The following is a 15,106-nucleotide window of genomic DNA, read 5'->3' on the forward strand; positions in this document are numbered from 1 at the left end:
AACCCTAACCCTAACCCTAACACAACCCGACGGCATCCCTTACTCTAGATGAATTCTGTCATGGCATCCTCATCCACCTGCTCCACCGAATACTCACTTATAATCTCCCTCCGTTTCCATCCACTACTGCTCTCTACCTGCGTAATAATCACCGACTCACTTACCTCACCGTTCTGTCCTCTACGCCCGGACTGCTGTACGAAACTGGTCAATCTATATGGCCGACCAATGTGAATAATTCTCACAATTCCCTTAATGTTGATCCCTGTCCCTAATGCTCCTGTGGCCACAATCCACCCACCCTCGCCGCCAATCCATTGCTGTAAAACCTCGCCCTTATCGTCTGCCTTTGCTCTATAAAACGGGCACTTCAATTCCTTGCTGATGAACCCACCGGTGTCATAACTCCGTACGTATATGACCCCTCGACTTCCTGCGCTCAATGTCGCCTGCTGCACATACTTGATGGCAATTTCCGACGGTGCCTCGTCCTTGCTGTCCCTAACCTGATATCGGATTGTCTTTCGTGCTGTATTCCGCCGGAAAATCATTGTATTCTCAATGCATAACCGCTCCCTCAACACATCTTCTAACTCAATCATCAACGTGGCCGTCAATCCGGTAAATGGACAATTCAAATACCGTAACGTCCACAACTCTCGCAACCGCTCCCGGTACGATGTGTCTGTGTATGTAACATGGCACTCGTCAAAAAACACGTGGGCTAACTGCCCTTCCAATTCCAACCCTTTAGCATAATGCCTAAACCCTCCCTCTACCGCTCGATCTGCGCTGACCACAATCAACTGCTGCAATTCATGTCCGGACTGCTCATTGATCCACTCCTTACAATTCAACCCAGCTGCCTCCCCACAGCTGACAATGTCATCCACCAATGCTGCAAATGGCACTACTACAATCACCGTCTGCTGACGGGTCATGGCCGCCACCGAAAAAAACAATGCTGACTTCCCACTGCTAGTGGGCAACACAATGACTAATGGCCGTGTCAGCGATGGGTGGTGCACTAACTCTAATGCTGCCGCCTATCCTTCTGACCGTGGCTTCGCATAGCTGTCATGGTAAATCCGCTGCAATCCAATCAATGCTTGGTCCGACATATCAATCCGCTCCCTCTTAATCGGACGGCTGACCAACGCCTAGCTGGCCTCGCGACGATGACCTGCGCCCTTAAACCCCTGATCCCCTTTTTTAGCCATCTTCCACAATCCGTGCCACGCAATCGATGCCTGCTCATATGCCGTCACCAACTCGGGCCCTAATCGATGCAAAAATGCCCCATCAATGGCATAATGTGCCTAGGCTACCCGCTGCCCGTGCCCGGACTGTCTGTTCTCATGTTAACCCAATGTCACTAATTTCGGGATACCTAACCACCTACCTAACCATAATATGTCGAAATGTATCCAATTCCAACTCCTCCTCATCATCCCCTTCTGCAAACTCCTCATCCCCATCCTCTGCATCCTCGTTCTCCTTCTCCCATGTCTTGCTGGCTCGCATTAAATGCCGTGTAGCGATGCCAATAGCGACATGCCTCTAACCTGACGCTGTCAACCGCACCCCTAACTGCTTCCTAGTGGTGGCGCCCAATGCTTGGCTGAACTCCTCCCTGGCCTATAGCCCACGTCCATCCCTAAACAAATACTCTGACTCCCTCTGGTCCAACGCCCGCGCAAATGGTCTGACCCTGACCAAATACTAGGCTAATATCTGACCCACCTCTTCTGGTAAACACTGCACAATGTACTCGGTGTTGCCTCGTCTCTTTCGCGCCTTGTCATACATGGTTAAAAAACACATCTGTCCATTGATGACATATATGTTCCGGGCTGAATAAACGCTGTTATTGACCTTGATCGAACCCAATTCAGGCCCACGTGCAGGCTGCCCCCTAGTGACATGCATGCACACCATCAACTTACGCAAAAACTGACGCTCTCTGGTCAAATACGCCTGGACTTGCCCATCAACCCACTCCAACTCTTCGCTGTCTGCCTTTTTCTTTAACATATTCTACTGGCCATCCCCCCTCTAGGCTCGTTCTAACAAATTCCGGTAATCTCCCTTGACCTGGTCTTGATTCTGGACATGATCGATGAAACTAAACCCTTGCCGCCGGAATGCCTGGCTCCACGCTATGCTGTCGACGATCCGCTCCAAATCTATGGTCTTAACTGGTGATTCAAATGTCAACACCATTAATAATTCCTGTAATTCACGAACCAACACCTCGCACATCGTCTCTATCTTGGCTAACTGCACGGGCTGCCCTAAATAATATATCGTCTGTTCGTCATCTAACTAATGGACGTTGGACGGCGACTGATGGGTCTTGTTGAACTTCTTGCCCATGGCTAACTGGGTTAAAATGCTGGACGTCGGTGAAAATGCCCCCTCGCACAAATGCTTTCGACGTAACTTATGAATCCGGTCGGGGATCGATTCGATGTCAGCCTTGCTCTGTAACCGTAACTTAGGCCATGGTTCGCACAGAACGGCCACCTCTAACATGACTAAACGGTTGACCTATAACATGCCTGCTAAAATCCCTGTATAAAAAAATGCAGAACGTAATGTCTGACTCTGGCTGTCGACACCTCACACGGCTAAATAATGCATCATAGGTGAATTATATAACCTAATGCGACTAGTGTCCTGCATCACGGTTAACATACACAAACACATCAACGCATTTTTCAACTGGGTTTCTTCATTCTCATCACATTCTAGGTCATTCTCCTTCATCTCTTGTCGTATGCGCTGAATACACTTCCATTGGGCTTGGGTGTACTTGACGCAGGTTTCTATGATGCGGGTTAATCTTCATACAAAAATTTCTAATAATCTGAATATATTTGAAAACAATTATTTTACCGAAACCATATTTCAACCCAAATAAATCAACTCACCCGTCTCATCTGTCCATTCACTAATGGGCGCTGTTCGCATCATATAACAAATAAAACTCTCGAAAAACTCGCTGTATTTATCAATGCTCTTCGCGTTCTGTGGTAATTCAAATGGTCGTTGGCTGGCGGCCTCATTCTTAGGCGACGACCACCACTTCAATGCATCCTTGTGGTCGGTGGCTTCCAACGTATCCAAACATCGTTTGAAAATGCCTTTCTATGCCTGTAATAATCGTCCTAATTCGGGCTCGTCGGGATCGGGTTTCTAGGTGAAATTGAACGTTTTGACCATATCATGCTTTGACTGGCTTATCACTTCATTCCACTTAGTGTACTGCAACCACGAATCCATCTCTACTGCAGGCACATTCTTTAACAACGTCAATCGTCGCTCCTGGGCGCTGTCTTTCCATTTCTCAATGTCCTGCACTATCTTGTCAACATTACCTTGGTTGCCATGCCCCCCGTTATCTGTAACCCTAACCCCAACCCCAACTTCGTCGGTTTCTTCGCCTACGTCTCGTGTTCTCACCCGACGGGCCTGGCGCTCTTGCTCTTGACCCTTAGCCTCATCAACTATCCAATATCGCGCTCTCCGGTCATCAAACCATGACTGTAACTGGACAATTTCGTACAACTCTTCGTCTGCAACCCTCTGCTTGTTGTGCGCTTTGTTGCCGTGTTGTTTTAATGCGACCCGGCTTTGGGTCATATACCTGCAATCCTGGCATTTCAAACTGTATATGCTGGGAATGATGGGTTGCGGGGCCGATCCATCACTGGGTAATGTGACTGTGGTATGGTCGTATGTAAATGGGAACTCCTTAATATACTCTTCTACCTTCTTTCTTAATTCAATGGGTGTTTTATGCTTGTCTGCTAAATGTCGGGAAATGGCGGTCGGCTGTAATGCGTATTTGCACTGCAAACAAACCAACACATTAAATTCCACATTCAACGCAATCAAATGGGTTAATGCTTCGGGTATGGGTTGGGCCATGATTCTGCTTTACTGCGTGTGATTTTCAAGTTCATCGGACTGCTTTGTGGGCTGCAATTGTGGGCTTGGGGTTAACTCAATCACGTCGTGTTTGGGTTGGGTCCCCGCACGGTCCGCACCTTATTTTCCCCATACAAAAAAAACCCAATCACGCTGTGATTGGGGATTACTACAAGTTAGGATAGGTGGGTAGGTGGGTAAAGGGCAGGTAGGTGAAGTAGACAGAGAGTGGGGTAGTTGGTGTAGAAGGTGAAGCTGTAGTAGAGAGTAGATGATCAAGGGTGGTAAGAGGGGAGCCGGGGGAGGGGTACTGCGATTGATATAGGCCAAGGAGGCAAGTGTGTAAGTGAATAACCTACCGGACGAAAAGTGAATCACAAAGGGACATAAATGTGAATGACCTATGAGACGAGATTGAATCACAAAGGGACGTGAATGTGAATAAGCTGTAAGGCCAAGGTGAATCACAAAGGGACGTGAATGATGATGTCAAGGCGAGCAACAAGGGACGTTCAAGCGAGTAATAGAGAGCAATAAATAGAAAAGCAAAGGGAAAGGTCGACCTATAACAAAGGGACATAGATGATAGAGAATGAAGGAGAGCTGGGGTTCCGATAGATGCCCCTATTAGTATAGCTCGAATTGGATGAGCGCAGCCGCTGCAACCTTGACCCCCCAGATTGCCTTGCCGCCTCCAAAGCTTGTTGCTCTGCCGCACCATCCCAGGAACTCATCGACATCCCCAAACCTCTGCTGGAACTGCTCTAGCAGCCACTCCTCCGCACTGCTGCCACAGAAGATGCCATAGCAGAGCGGCATGACGATGTCAGCATAGAGGCAGCTCTGACAGTCGTGATACGGGCTGATCTACAGCCCCCTGCGCCCAACAGCGTCCCTCGCACGACTGCGAGCCTCGAAGAACTCGGACCGGCGCCAGCATGTAGGGAAGGCGTGGTCCCATGCGTTGCCGAGCGCCCTGCAGAGTAGGCATGTGCCCTGGACCGCAAGGAGGTCCTCCTGGTATCGGCTGAGCTCGAGGTCGGCCAGGCGGCGCTTCTCCTAAATAGCTGCGCTGCCGGTAGGCTGGAGGGCTGGGACGGCAGGGGCAGCAGGCAGCGGAGCCCGAGCCGGACCAGCGCCGCAGATGTCACACGCAGCGTCCTCGTCGGCCTGGCATTGTCGCCGCCAGTGCAGCTCCAGGTCGAGGTGTTCGCTCAGGCAGGTCCGGCGGCACTCCTAGCCAAGCAGGTAGCGATGGCGTAGCTAGGGTGATTACACAACCTCAAAGTAGCGAACGTGCCGGTTCTCCTTGAAAAAGGTTTGGAGAAAGCAGGCTGTATACTTCTTGGCTTGCCTTGCTCGCTGTGGCTGAAGCTGATGTATGTCGGATACATGCCGGTGCATTGTCTTCTCGCTGACTGTATAAAAAAGGGGTCCAGCTGCACAGGCCTCACAACGATAGCCCTTAAGTAGCTAGAGACCAGTGATTGCAGGACTGCGAGGTAGAGGTAGAGTGACATCCTTAGGCTAGGCAAGCTCGTACTAGGCGAACTGCTGGACTCGGGCCTTGCAGACTAGGCCGAGGATTCTATGAACTGTTCGTAGGTGTCGGTACCAGGCTATCTCTGTTGTCTGAAGGGCTGACTCGCATATTAGACAGAGCAGCACTTTGTACTGACTCATATATTGGAAGTCTACAGTTGGAGAGGGAGGACTAGGACAGTGTCGCTTCGCTGGCAGATCTAGCGTCTGGTGGCTCTGCTCTTCTATGCCTAGGCCTCTCTTTGTAGAGCAGCCCTCTAGCCTAGGGCTAGGCACAGGGGCACGCAGCTGGAGTAGACGCAGCAGGCTGTCGGAGCGGCACTGGTCGCGGTAGTGCTGTTCGTTCCACTGCTGCCAGAGAGTAGAGAGGCGTAGGTAGAGCTCGAGCAGCTCGGGCTGGAGCCGGGTTGGATAGGAGCGATCGATTGCGTAGCTAGTTAGCAGCATCCGAGTGCTGTGCCCAGCACCCATAGCAAGGATGCTTGCTGGCTCAGAGGCAGACTTAGGCTCGTAGAAGTTGATCTACTCAACTAGCTTGCTAATGTAACGCTTAGCGATGGCAAGAGACGCCTAGCGATATAGCGCGAGGCCTATTGGTGATGGTAGGTCTTTCGTTGCACCCTAGAGTATCTCAGTGGCCTGTAGGGAGGACAGGTGCCTCCTCTTCCTCCTAGGATCTTGGAAGAGGAACTCTAGGGCTAAGCAGAGGTGGGCAAGGCTAAGCTGGCGATATAGGAAGTCTATGAACGGCCGGATGTAAACGAGGTACTAATAAACGGCCCTTCCAAGTGCATTAGGCAGATATCGTACAATGTAAAACGAATGGTTGTTTGTAGCCCTTAACTTGTTATATTCAAACACAATTGCAACACGGCCATTGATGATGAAGACGTTCCGTATAGCCTGCTCCGTATTGCAGACTCGGACAGCAGTGATCTCTAAGCCTCGCGCTAGGAGGCCTGCTATGACATGAACTGACGTGAAGATCTCGTTCGAGAGCTGGGCCCCAAGCTCGGCATACTTAAGACACCCAGCACTTATCCAGCGACCGCCCTTTACTAGGCCGAGGGCTAGGGCAGACCAGGCACGGCGCGAGAGGGCCTTATAAGCAAACCTCACGTCGTTCTTCTCCTCGCGTAGGAACGACCAGCCAGCTCTCCTGCAGGTCAGGTCATCTCTAACTAAGCAGAGGTTAGGGGAGGGTGGTTGCCATCCAAGCATGGCCTGCTCTACCCGCTCCTCAACCTTCTTAATAGACATTGCATATAGGCAGGTGAGGTCAAGCACGCGAACTGCCTAGTGTGCAATTGAAAAGGATCGCCCGTCTGCAGCCCACGCCAGGTTGGCTCGCGCCCCCTCCTTCTTAACAATCGACTTCCCATAGGCGCGTAGCTCGATCATCTCTCCCATTAGATGAAACCCACCACGGAGTAGGTATTTGGTCCGGACCTGCTCGAGCCGCCTCACCTAGTCGCTATATGTATCCCGCGCAGGCCAGGGCTGTTGTAGGGTGGAGTAGGCACGCAGGGGCAGTGCGTATTCGAGGAGGAGCAGCCGGCCAACCCAGATCAGGGCCGAGAGCATAGGCGTGTAGCTATAGGCTGACTTGTATGCTAGTGCCCGCCGGTGAACCCCAAGAACACCAGTGAAGTGCACGAGGACTGCTGGGGCCAGGTCGCCAGTTGTGCTGCGGAAGGTCCAGAAGGTTATCGACAGCTGCAGCAGGGCCTCTGCCAGCTGGGATCTAGGGCTGGAGCCTGCGTCTCTCGCTTGTTAGCAGGTCCGACCTCCCTAAAAGTGGCCTGGGGCCAGAACTACCCCCGTGGGCAAGACTCACCTAGCCCCTCTAGGCGATCGCCCTTGCTATCAGGCAGGGCTTCCCATACAGACTCCATCAGGGCTGCTTCCCGTTCGCAGAACTGAACCCCGTAGATCTCCTGCCGCAGAGGCTCGCCTGTTGCCCAGACCCGGAATATGTAGCAGATGAAGCGCTTCCAGATCGCAATGTAGCGTGCGCGCCCAGCATCAGTCTGCAAGGGCTAGAAGGGTACTGGCTGGAAGTGGCGCAGGTGGTAGGTCCGAAGCCAGCAGCGGAGCTGGTGATGGGTCTGCCTAAGGGTCTCTTCAGCCCGGGCAAACATCTAGTCGGTAGCCTGGAGTAGGAGACGCAGCTTCGCCTCGTCAGCAGCAGGGCTCACAAACTCAGTGCCAGCCCAGTCTCCAAGCACATAGTCGTCGTCTGAGGACGTTGGCTGCAGGGTGCTTGCAGAGAGGATGTCGAGGGGGTGGTTCGCAAGCCGGGCCGGCCACTTTGTATACCTAAGCCAGAGCGTAGTCTCGTCGTCGTCGACGCAAGAGCGGCCATCGACCTCGTAGTCCTCATCTGCAGCCAGGAGGCGTGCGTCCTCCTCCTCTTCCTGGATTAGAAGGAGGGCGTCCTTGCTGGGTACCAGAGGCTCTGCTGCGCCTGCTGGCACGCACGCTGCATCTATACCCGCGCCTGCATTCGGAGCCATATCTTCGAATGCAGCGCTCACAGGTGCAACGCTCACGACTGTGTACACAGTAGGAGGAGGAGGAGCAGCACGCCTCCAGGAGAAAGGGGCTAGCGAATCAGCGGGCAGGGATCTGGCATTACGCCGCACGGCCGGCCAGGCCTACGGCGGGACGCGTTTGGCGGGAGGGGCCAGTGCGGCGTAATGCCAGGGGCGCAGCGAATCAGCGGGCCGGGATCGGGCATTACGGCGCGATGCCGCCAAAGCCTCTTAGGTGGTAGTGTTCAGCACGGATACTAAAATACCCGTGGTATCTAGGTATATCCTCGAGTAATTACCTACCTAGTGATATTTTAGGAGTATCTGGCGTATCCGGATACTCTCAAGTATGTATCTAGATACATGCTAAGAATAGCTAAGAATAGCCAAGACCTCTTTTTTCTAACGTCGTAAGACCTGTAGTAATGCTGTATAAAGTGATAATTATCCTCAAAATGAGCAACTCGTCGTTATTAGATATACTAACAGAGCTTAAGGGCTATAATAGCTATAATACTCATAATGAGCCAAGTCTGCTGACGCTGCCGCCCCCTATTTATATTTAACAGGATATTAATCCTACACTGCTCTAGCTTCAGCCTCTAGGACAAATGCTGCTACTAACGTCGTTAATACTATTCACAAAGCTATTATATTTGCAATTAATACTTAATAGCCACCCACCTACAGTTAAAGTAACTTGCTTGCAACTAGACTACAGATATTCACCTACTCTATAGCCATTAAGTTAGTGTTACGGCTAGCGTTTACAGCCGCACTTTCGCCGACACACCGGTTATAGTAGTAACAAACATGTTAGCGAGTTGGCCGCCCTTAAGGCAGGGTCAACATCAGGTAACGGAGTTTTCCCAGGCACCTGAGAATTGCCAGGTACCGGACAGAGCAGGTACCGGACTCTTTCCAGGTACCTGACTATTACTAGGTACCGGACAGAGCAGGTACCGGACTATTCGTGGGCACCTCCTTATGAGATCCCCACGTGATGGAATAACAGGAATAGTAAGAATAGCAACGGAGTTTGCTATTCCAACTATTCCCTTTAGCACGACGCCTCTATATAAGTAGATAGTTAGTTCTTAGATAGGAGCTTCGTGCTCAACTCAATATAGTATTTTGTTATATACTGTAACGTGTTTTACGAAAGCCTTTGTGTCTGATCCCCTGCCTCCTCTGTTAAGTAAACCAACGCAACGAAACCTCTGTAAGTCTTATAGTTTAAGACCCAGCGTTACAGTTAGACATTAACTAGTAATCTTTAGAAGCACTATACCTTAAAGCATCTAATAGTAGCATATATAATGAAAGGTCCTACGATTACACTGTTAAGCCTATTAAGTAGTGCATTGTTGTTTTTTTTAAGCTACGGCTATAGAACCTGCAAGTCCAGCCTGCTTAAGCTTAAGCATTAAATCGTAGAGCAAAATACCAAGAGTTATTACTCTCATTTGTTATATTAAATAACCTCTCCTTATAGCTTATTAAGAGCTATTCGTTCCATTAATTAGTACACTTCTTAAGCCTAAGTACTCTGTTGATATCGTCACGAACGCTACACTAAGAGCTATAGCGGCAATTCTCATATTACTAAGGATTGCTACAATTAGAACTCTAGTCTCATATTACCTATGGCGGCTAGATATCTATTACGACAGATGCATGGACTACATAGAACTATACTAAGTACACTACTGTTACAGGTCATTAGATTAATGAGAAGTGGCAGCACTAGTGTGTATTACTTAATGTAATCCACCTTTAAGAGCCAATTCATAGCAGCGAATATCTTGCTTAAGAGTTAGCTGCAGTAACAGATAGCTTTGAAATTACAGGTGCTATCTTTACTTATACGCAGGATAATGCCTTAGCGAATACTGTGATGCTTTTGGAATATGAGAAAATAGCTAGTGAGTAGTAGACGACTATTTAACAGCCATGGACGTTTACTATAAAGGAAGGGGACGTTTAGTGTATTACTTATATTATTAATCTTGCAGTTTAAGCTGCTCTAAAGAGCTTGAAAGCCAGCCTAGATATAGAAACAGAAGCGTACTAGTGTAAGCAAGGGCTTGCCTAGATTCCATAGCGTATTAATAACGCTTCTACTAAAGTATCAGCTACGCTTAAGAAGCTCTAAAGGCATATTTATGTCTTTTAAAACCAAAGAGCATAGAAGGATGCTTTATAGAAGTAGATAAAAGCTGTAGGCTAGAAGCCACGCTAGTTATCACTTAATATGCCTATACGCTGGAATTCAACGTACTATATGCTTAAAACAGCTATAAAGCTTTAAATACCAATTACTACAGTATGCTTAACGTAGAAGCTTAATGAGTATTATACTCTTACGACGAATCAGTAGTGTAAGCACTTAGCTGTTGCTACAATTTGCAACCTACAAATGAATCATACAGTATTTAAGAAGGTATATCCAAATGCTATAGACGATACATGAAGATTACGAGCAAGAGCGTAGTTCGAAGACGTTTGTAGAACGTACTAAAAGCGAGAGTATCACCTTAATATAGAGCGAATTACCTACAAAACAGCTCTTACAGAAGTAATAGGTGCTACTGCCACAATAGATCAAGAACCTAATTCCGACGAAGATCTATTTGCGTTAGAAGGCTTAGCTTTTCAAGAGCTAGAATAGAGGCGCTGGATGCTTAAACCACGGCCTGGTGAGCATACCGATATTCTTAAATATTAGTGCGCAAAGCAATACTAATATCTAGTTATTGCCCGTATTGCTTAAGATCATCTAGCAATTCTAGCGACCTCTGCAGCTTCTAAGCGGGTGTTTAGTAATAGAAGTGATATTATCACAAAGAAGCGGAACAGGTTGTTACCACCTTCTATTAGATATTTACTGTGCTTACGGAATTAGGGTAAAATACAGGAGGCTGATAGCGATGGTGACGATGCTGACGATGAAGCACCTGAATAGGGGCTTACGGAAAAGGGGGGGGTCTTGCGGAAAGGGGTTTACTATTATCAAAAGCTTCATTTTTTTTTATATACGCTATTCTATTTTTATATACGATATTCAGCCTCATGTATCCGGATACTTACCTACCCTACCCGTCAGATCGTCGCCGGGTATATACCCTACCTGTGAGGTTCACGGATACTACCCGGATACGTATCCGCCGAACACTGCATAAAGGTCTTTAGGCATGAAGCCTTATGGAGAGGATAACATAGAGGTCACGCATGCAATGATCAGAGCAACAGCAGCCAACCGAGAAAGTGGCAATTATGTGATGAGATTGCTGGCGAAAATACCAGGTAACATAATACTTACTGCTGATTTGATAGAAGTAGCGGCAAGAAACAAAGAGAAGGGCGAGGATATTATCAAGCTACTCTTAAATAGTGACAATGTTCAAATTGCAGATGGCTCAGTAGCAGCAATAGCAAAATGGTATGATGTTGAAGTACTAAAATTGTTAGTAGGTAGGCGAGGAGATGATGTGAGGATTACAGAAAAGGTGGTCAAGGCAGCAGCAGGGAAGTCAAAGAGTGGCGAGGTAGTGATGATGCTACTTCTCAATCATCTAGGAGACAATTCTAGATCACAGAGAAAATGGTTAGGATTATTGCAGGATCATTTCACCACATGGTCATGGCACTACTTCTTGATCGCCGAGGAGACGATGTGATGATTACAGAAGAGGTGGTCAGGGAAGCAGCAAGGAATTCCGAGAGTGGCACGGAGGTGATGAAACTGCTTCTCGACCGCCGAGGAGACGATGTGACTATTACAGAAGAGGTAGTAAAGACAGCTGCAGGGAATGCTGGGAGTGGCAAGGAGGTGATGGAACTGCTTCTCGATCGCCGAGGAGATGAAGTGATGATTACGGAGGAGGTAATTAAAACAGCAGCGGGGAATTCTGGATGTGGCAGTTGGGTGATAGAACTGCTTCTTGACCGCCGAGGAGACGACGTGACGATTACAAACGAGTTGTCAACGCAGCAGCACGGGATGAGGAATGCTCAATGCGACATATCCACAGGTAATGTCATCATAAACCAAAAAGATGGCAACCCTCGTGGTATGCCTTCTTAATAGATCTTGACCTTGCGGTTAGAGACAAGCGAGAAGGGTCATCAGGAGCACGGGGCAAGACAGGCACAAGAGCATTCATGGCAATCAGCGTGCTGACAATGAGAAGCACCCTTTCACGCATTATTTAGAGTCCTTCCGGGTACTCATCTGGATATGCATTTCAACGGGCCAGACGAGAAGTTGGATGTTCCGCAATTTGGGGCTGGCAAAGTTGAAATTAGGACCTGTTTCAATGATCGTGCTTAACTTGTGCTTAACTGTTGGGGATGGACTTTGGTGGTTTAGGGTTGGGGGTTGGGATGGATGAGCGTCAAGAAGGAGGCAAGATGCAGCTTCGGGGGGGGTGGTGTGGACGTAGGCACGAAGTTGCAAAGCCTTCTAAAGGTTTATCAAGATACTTCCTTGGGGATATTCAGCTGACATATGAGCGACGTCTTTTGGGTTCTAGTAGCGCAAGCCGAGGTAGTAGGGAGTTTGTGTGGTAGGTCAAGCGCGGGCCACAACCTACTGATGCGGCTGATCTGACTTAAGTAGACTACGTATATAGAGGGGCCGCGAATCTTGATCAGCATGGGTCGGACGAAACGGATGGTGTACTGCCTCGGGCACGAGACTCTACTCAACTTTCAGAAAGCTGACCTTCCACCGTTTCCATCACAGCGCATATGCCATGCTCGTACGGACACTTTTGGCGCCGTAGTGTACGCGCATCCACGGATCCACTCTAGGGCCGCTCCGATAATAACCCTGTGGCTGCTGCAGGGCTAAATTGTAAACCTCAAGGCAATGCATATGTGATGCTCGATCCTGCTGAGATTAGCCAGGGTTTCCAGTGTCCGGGCTTCTATATCACGTGGTTCCGAGCGCGTGATCTAGCTACGTCTTGCGAATTAATCAGGAACAGCCGGCGGATCAGTTATTCCGGCCAAGCCAGAAATGCCGTATTAGTAAGCCCCGATTATCAAGACATACCTGTATACAGCGGTTGTGGCTCACAGAGCAAATTCATGATTGCAGCAGCTCACACTCCGCCGCCATCGGCATGCTTCTATAGCTATGCCGCCGCGGACTCGCCGTCTTCCTCGCGAGGATATCACATACTCCGTTGCGCAGGACAGAGAAGTCAACGTCCTGCATCAGCTTGAATATTGCGACAAGAAAGACAGGTTCTTCGATTGTCTCTATCGTAAACGCAACTTGATGCAGGCAGTTGTGGCTCATCATTTGAGCCTCCAGTTACCCGATGCGTGCAATATAGCGGATATGTCGGAGTGGCTCCATGGCAGCTTCAACGTGTGTGTCCCGGTCACCATTTCGGCGTGGCAGGGGAAGCGCGTCCTTCTGCGGTTCCCACTACCATATCGTGTTGGAGACTCCTTTCAGCCAGGCAATGGAGACGAGAAGATTCGATGTGAGGCGGGCACCTATGCATGGCTCGACGAAAATTGTCCCGAGGTGCCAATTCCACGGTTATATGGCTTTGCGTTGTCCACAGGTCAGACGGTGTGTAGCGACAACTGGTAATTGAGATTTCAAATATTGATAATATCTAGTTCACACGGCTGGAAAGTTTACCGTTCGTCCGCCAATATATCCAACGCTTACGCCGACATGTCCTGTCGTGGCTCGGGTACCCCGTCCCTTCACGATATGTCCGACACGATATCGGAAGATTAGGTTTAGCAGATGCAGGCTATCTATTGACCGAGTATATCGAGGAAACACAAGGAGAGATGCTCTCTAACACATGGTTAGAAAACCAACACGATTCGAGGTTACGGACCAATCTTTTTCACGATCTTTCGCGAATTATCCTGAGTATCAGTCGAATTGCCTTACCAAGAATTGGCTCCTTTGTTATTGACAACGACGGGTTCTTGAGTTTAACAAACCGACCACTCTCGATAGAGATTCAGACATTGGAAAACGAGGAGGTCCCTACAAACATTCGAAGAGATTATACCTATACTACTGTCGATTCCTACATCGTCGATATGCTTGCTTTCCACGATAATCGCCTTCGGATCCAGCCGAATGCAATCAATGACATTGACGACTCTGTATCTCAGATGTCAGCCCTAGGGGCGATGCGTACGATTATGCCCCTCTTCTTGCGGCGGGAGCTGCGGCGCGGGCCCTTTGTTTTTACTTTGACAGATTTACACCAGAGCAACATTTTTGTGGATAAAGACTGGCATATTACCTCGCTGGTAGACCTGGAATGGGGATGCTCTCGACCTATCGAGATGGTGGAACCACCTTACTGGCTTACAAACAAAGGCGTCGATCAGATACTGCCGGACGAATACAACAAGGTACGGGTTGAATTCATGACGATTTTAGAAGAAGAGGAACTGTTGGCAGCGAGCAATACTACTGAGAGGGGGGGGTTGCGACTAGCAGATGTAATGAACCAGGCTTGGGAGATGGGGACTTTCTGGTATACGCTTGCGCTGTCAAGCCCGACCGGCCTTTTCCGTTTGTTTTATCATCACATCCAGCCCCGGCTCATTAGCATCCACGATGAAGATCCAGACAACGTCATGCCGTACTATTGGGCACAGAACGTCTTTCAGATTATATCGCGCAAGTTATCCGATAAGAAAGAATATGACTTGCAGCTTCGCAAAGCTTTCGATGACTCTACGATAGAGTAGTTGTCTTTCCTTATTTATTACCTCCACTGCTCGACGAACCGCCTTTCGCAACTTCTTTCTCAAACGCTTTACTCAAACTGGCTGCTGCCCGTTTGTTCCGATTGATATCTCTCTTCTCTTGCGCGGCTCGACCGGAGGAGCTAAGCTGCTGCAGGCTCTTGACGTTGCCCTTGACCCCAACCTTTGCCTCCTGCCCGGGTTCTGACTTCTTGGATTTGGATTCACTATCCATTGTGGACGCAGAGCCGGGAATATTCTTTCAAAATTTAGAAGCTTAAGCATACTGAGATATCTCCTACTCACCTTACTTCCTTAGCGGAGGGTTGATCTTCCCGAGACAGCTATGCTCACTG

General features: G+C 49.0%; 5 protein-coding genes across 5 annotated transcripts; 2 read left to right on the forward strand and 3 right to left on the reverse strand.

The window, feature by feature from the left end:
- Positions 1 to 164: 164 nt before the first annotated feature.
- VE01_04421 (uncharacterized protein) lies at positions 165 to 941 on the reverse strand (the record flags this gene model as incomplete). Its single annotated transcript, XM_018273895.1, has 1 exon — positions 165 to 941. A coding segment is annotated over one exon (777 nt), but the record flags the coding sequence as incomplete, so codon positions are not given.
- Positions 942 to 4,560: 3,619 nt separating this feature from the next.
- Positions 4,561 to 6,735, reverse strand: VE01_04422 (uncharacterized protein; the record flags this gene model as incomplete). Its single annotated transcript, XM_018273896.1, has 4 exons — positions 4,561 to 4,720; positions 4,805 to 4,992; positions 5,632 to 5,997; positions 6,286 to 6,735. The coding sequence occupies 4 exons, from the start codon at positions 6,733 to 6,735 to the stop codon at positions 4,561 to 4,563; spliced, it is 1,164 nt and encodes a 387-aa protein (XP_018131399.1).
- Positions 6,736 to 6,942: 207 nt separating this feature from the next.
- Positions 6,943 to 8,215, reverse strand: VE01_04423 (uncharacterized protein; the record flags this gene model as incomplete). Its single annotated transcript, XM_018273897.1, has 4 exons — positions 6,943 to 7,238; positions 7,313 to 7,505; positions 7,674 to 8,080; positions 8,137 to 8,215. The coding sequence occupies 4 exons, from the start codon at positions 8,213 to 8,215 to the stop codon at positions 6,943 to 6,945; spliced, it is 975 nt and encodes a 324-aa protein (XP_018131398.1).
- Positions 8,216 to 11,613: 3,398 nt separating this feature from the next.
- On the forward strand, positions 11,614 to 12,096 carry VE01_04424 (uncharacterized protein; the record flags this gene model as incomplete). Its single annotated transcript, XM_018273898.1, has 1 exon — positions 11,614 to 12,096. The coding sequence occupies one exon, from the start codon at positions 11,614 to 11,616 to the stop codon at positions 12,094 to 12,096; it is 483 nt and encodes a 160-aa protein (XP_018131387.1).
- Positions 12,097 to 13,152: 1,056 nt separating this feature from the next.
- VE01_04425 (uncharacterized protein) lies at positions 13,153 to 14,753 on the forward strand (the record flags this gene model as incomplete). Its single annotated transcript, XM_018273899.1, has 2 exons — positions 13,153 to 13,599; positions 13,650 to 14,753. 2 exons carry the CDS (start codon positions 13,153 to 13,155, stop codon positions 14,751 to 14,753), a joined length of 1,551 nt encoding a protein of 516 aa, XP_018131397.1.
- Positions 14,754 to 15,106: the final 353 nt, after the last annotated feature.

This window comes from Pseudogymnoascus verrucosus (genome assembly GCF_001662655.1).
Source record: "Pseudogymnoascus verrucosus strain UAMH 10579 unplaced genomic scaffold scaffold_16, whole genome shotgun sequence".
NCBI classification, from domain to species: Eukaryota; Fungi; Ascomycota; class Leotiomycetes; order Thelebolales; family Thelebolaceae; genus Pseudogymnoascus; species Pseudogymnoascus verrucosus.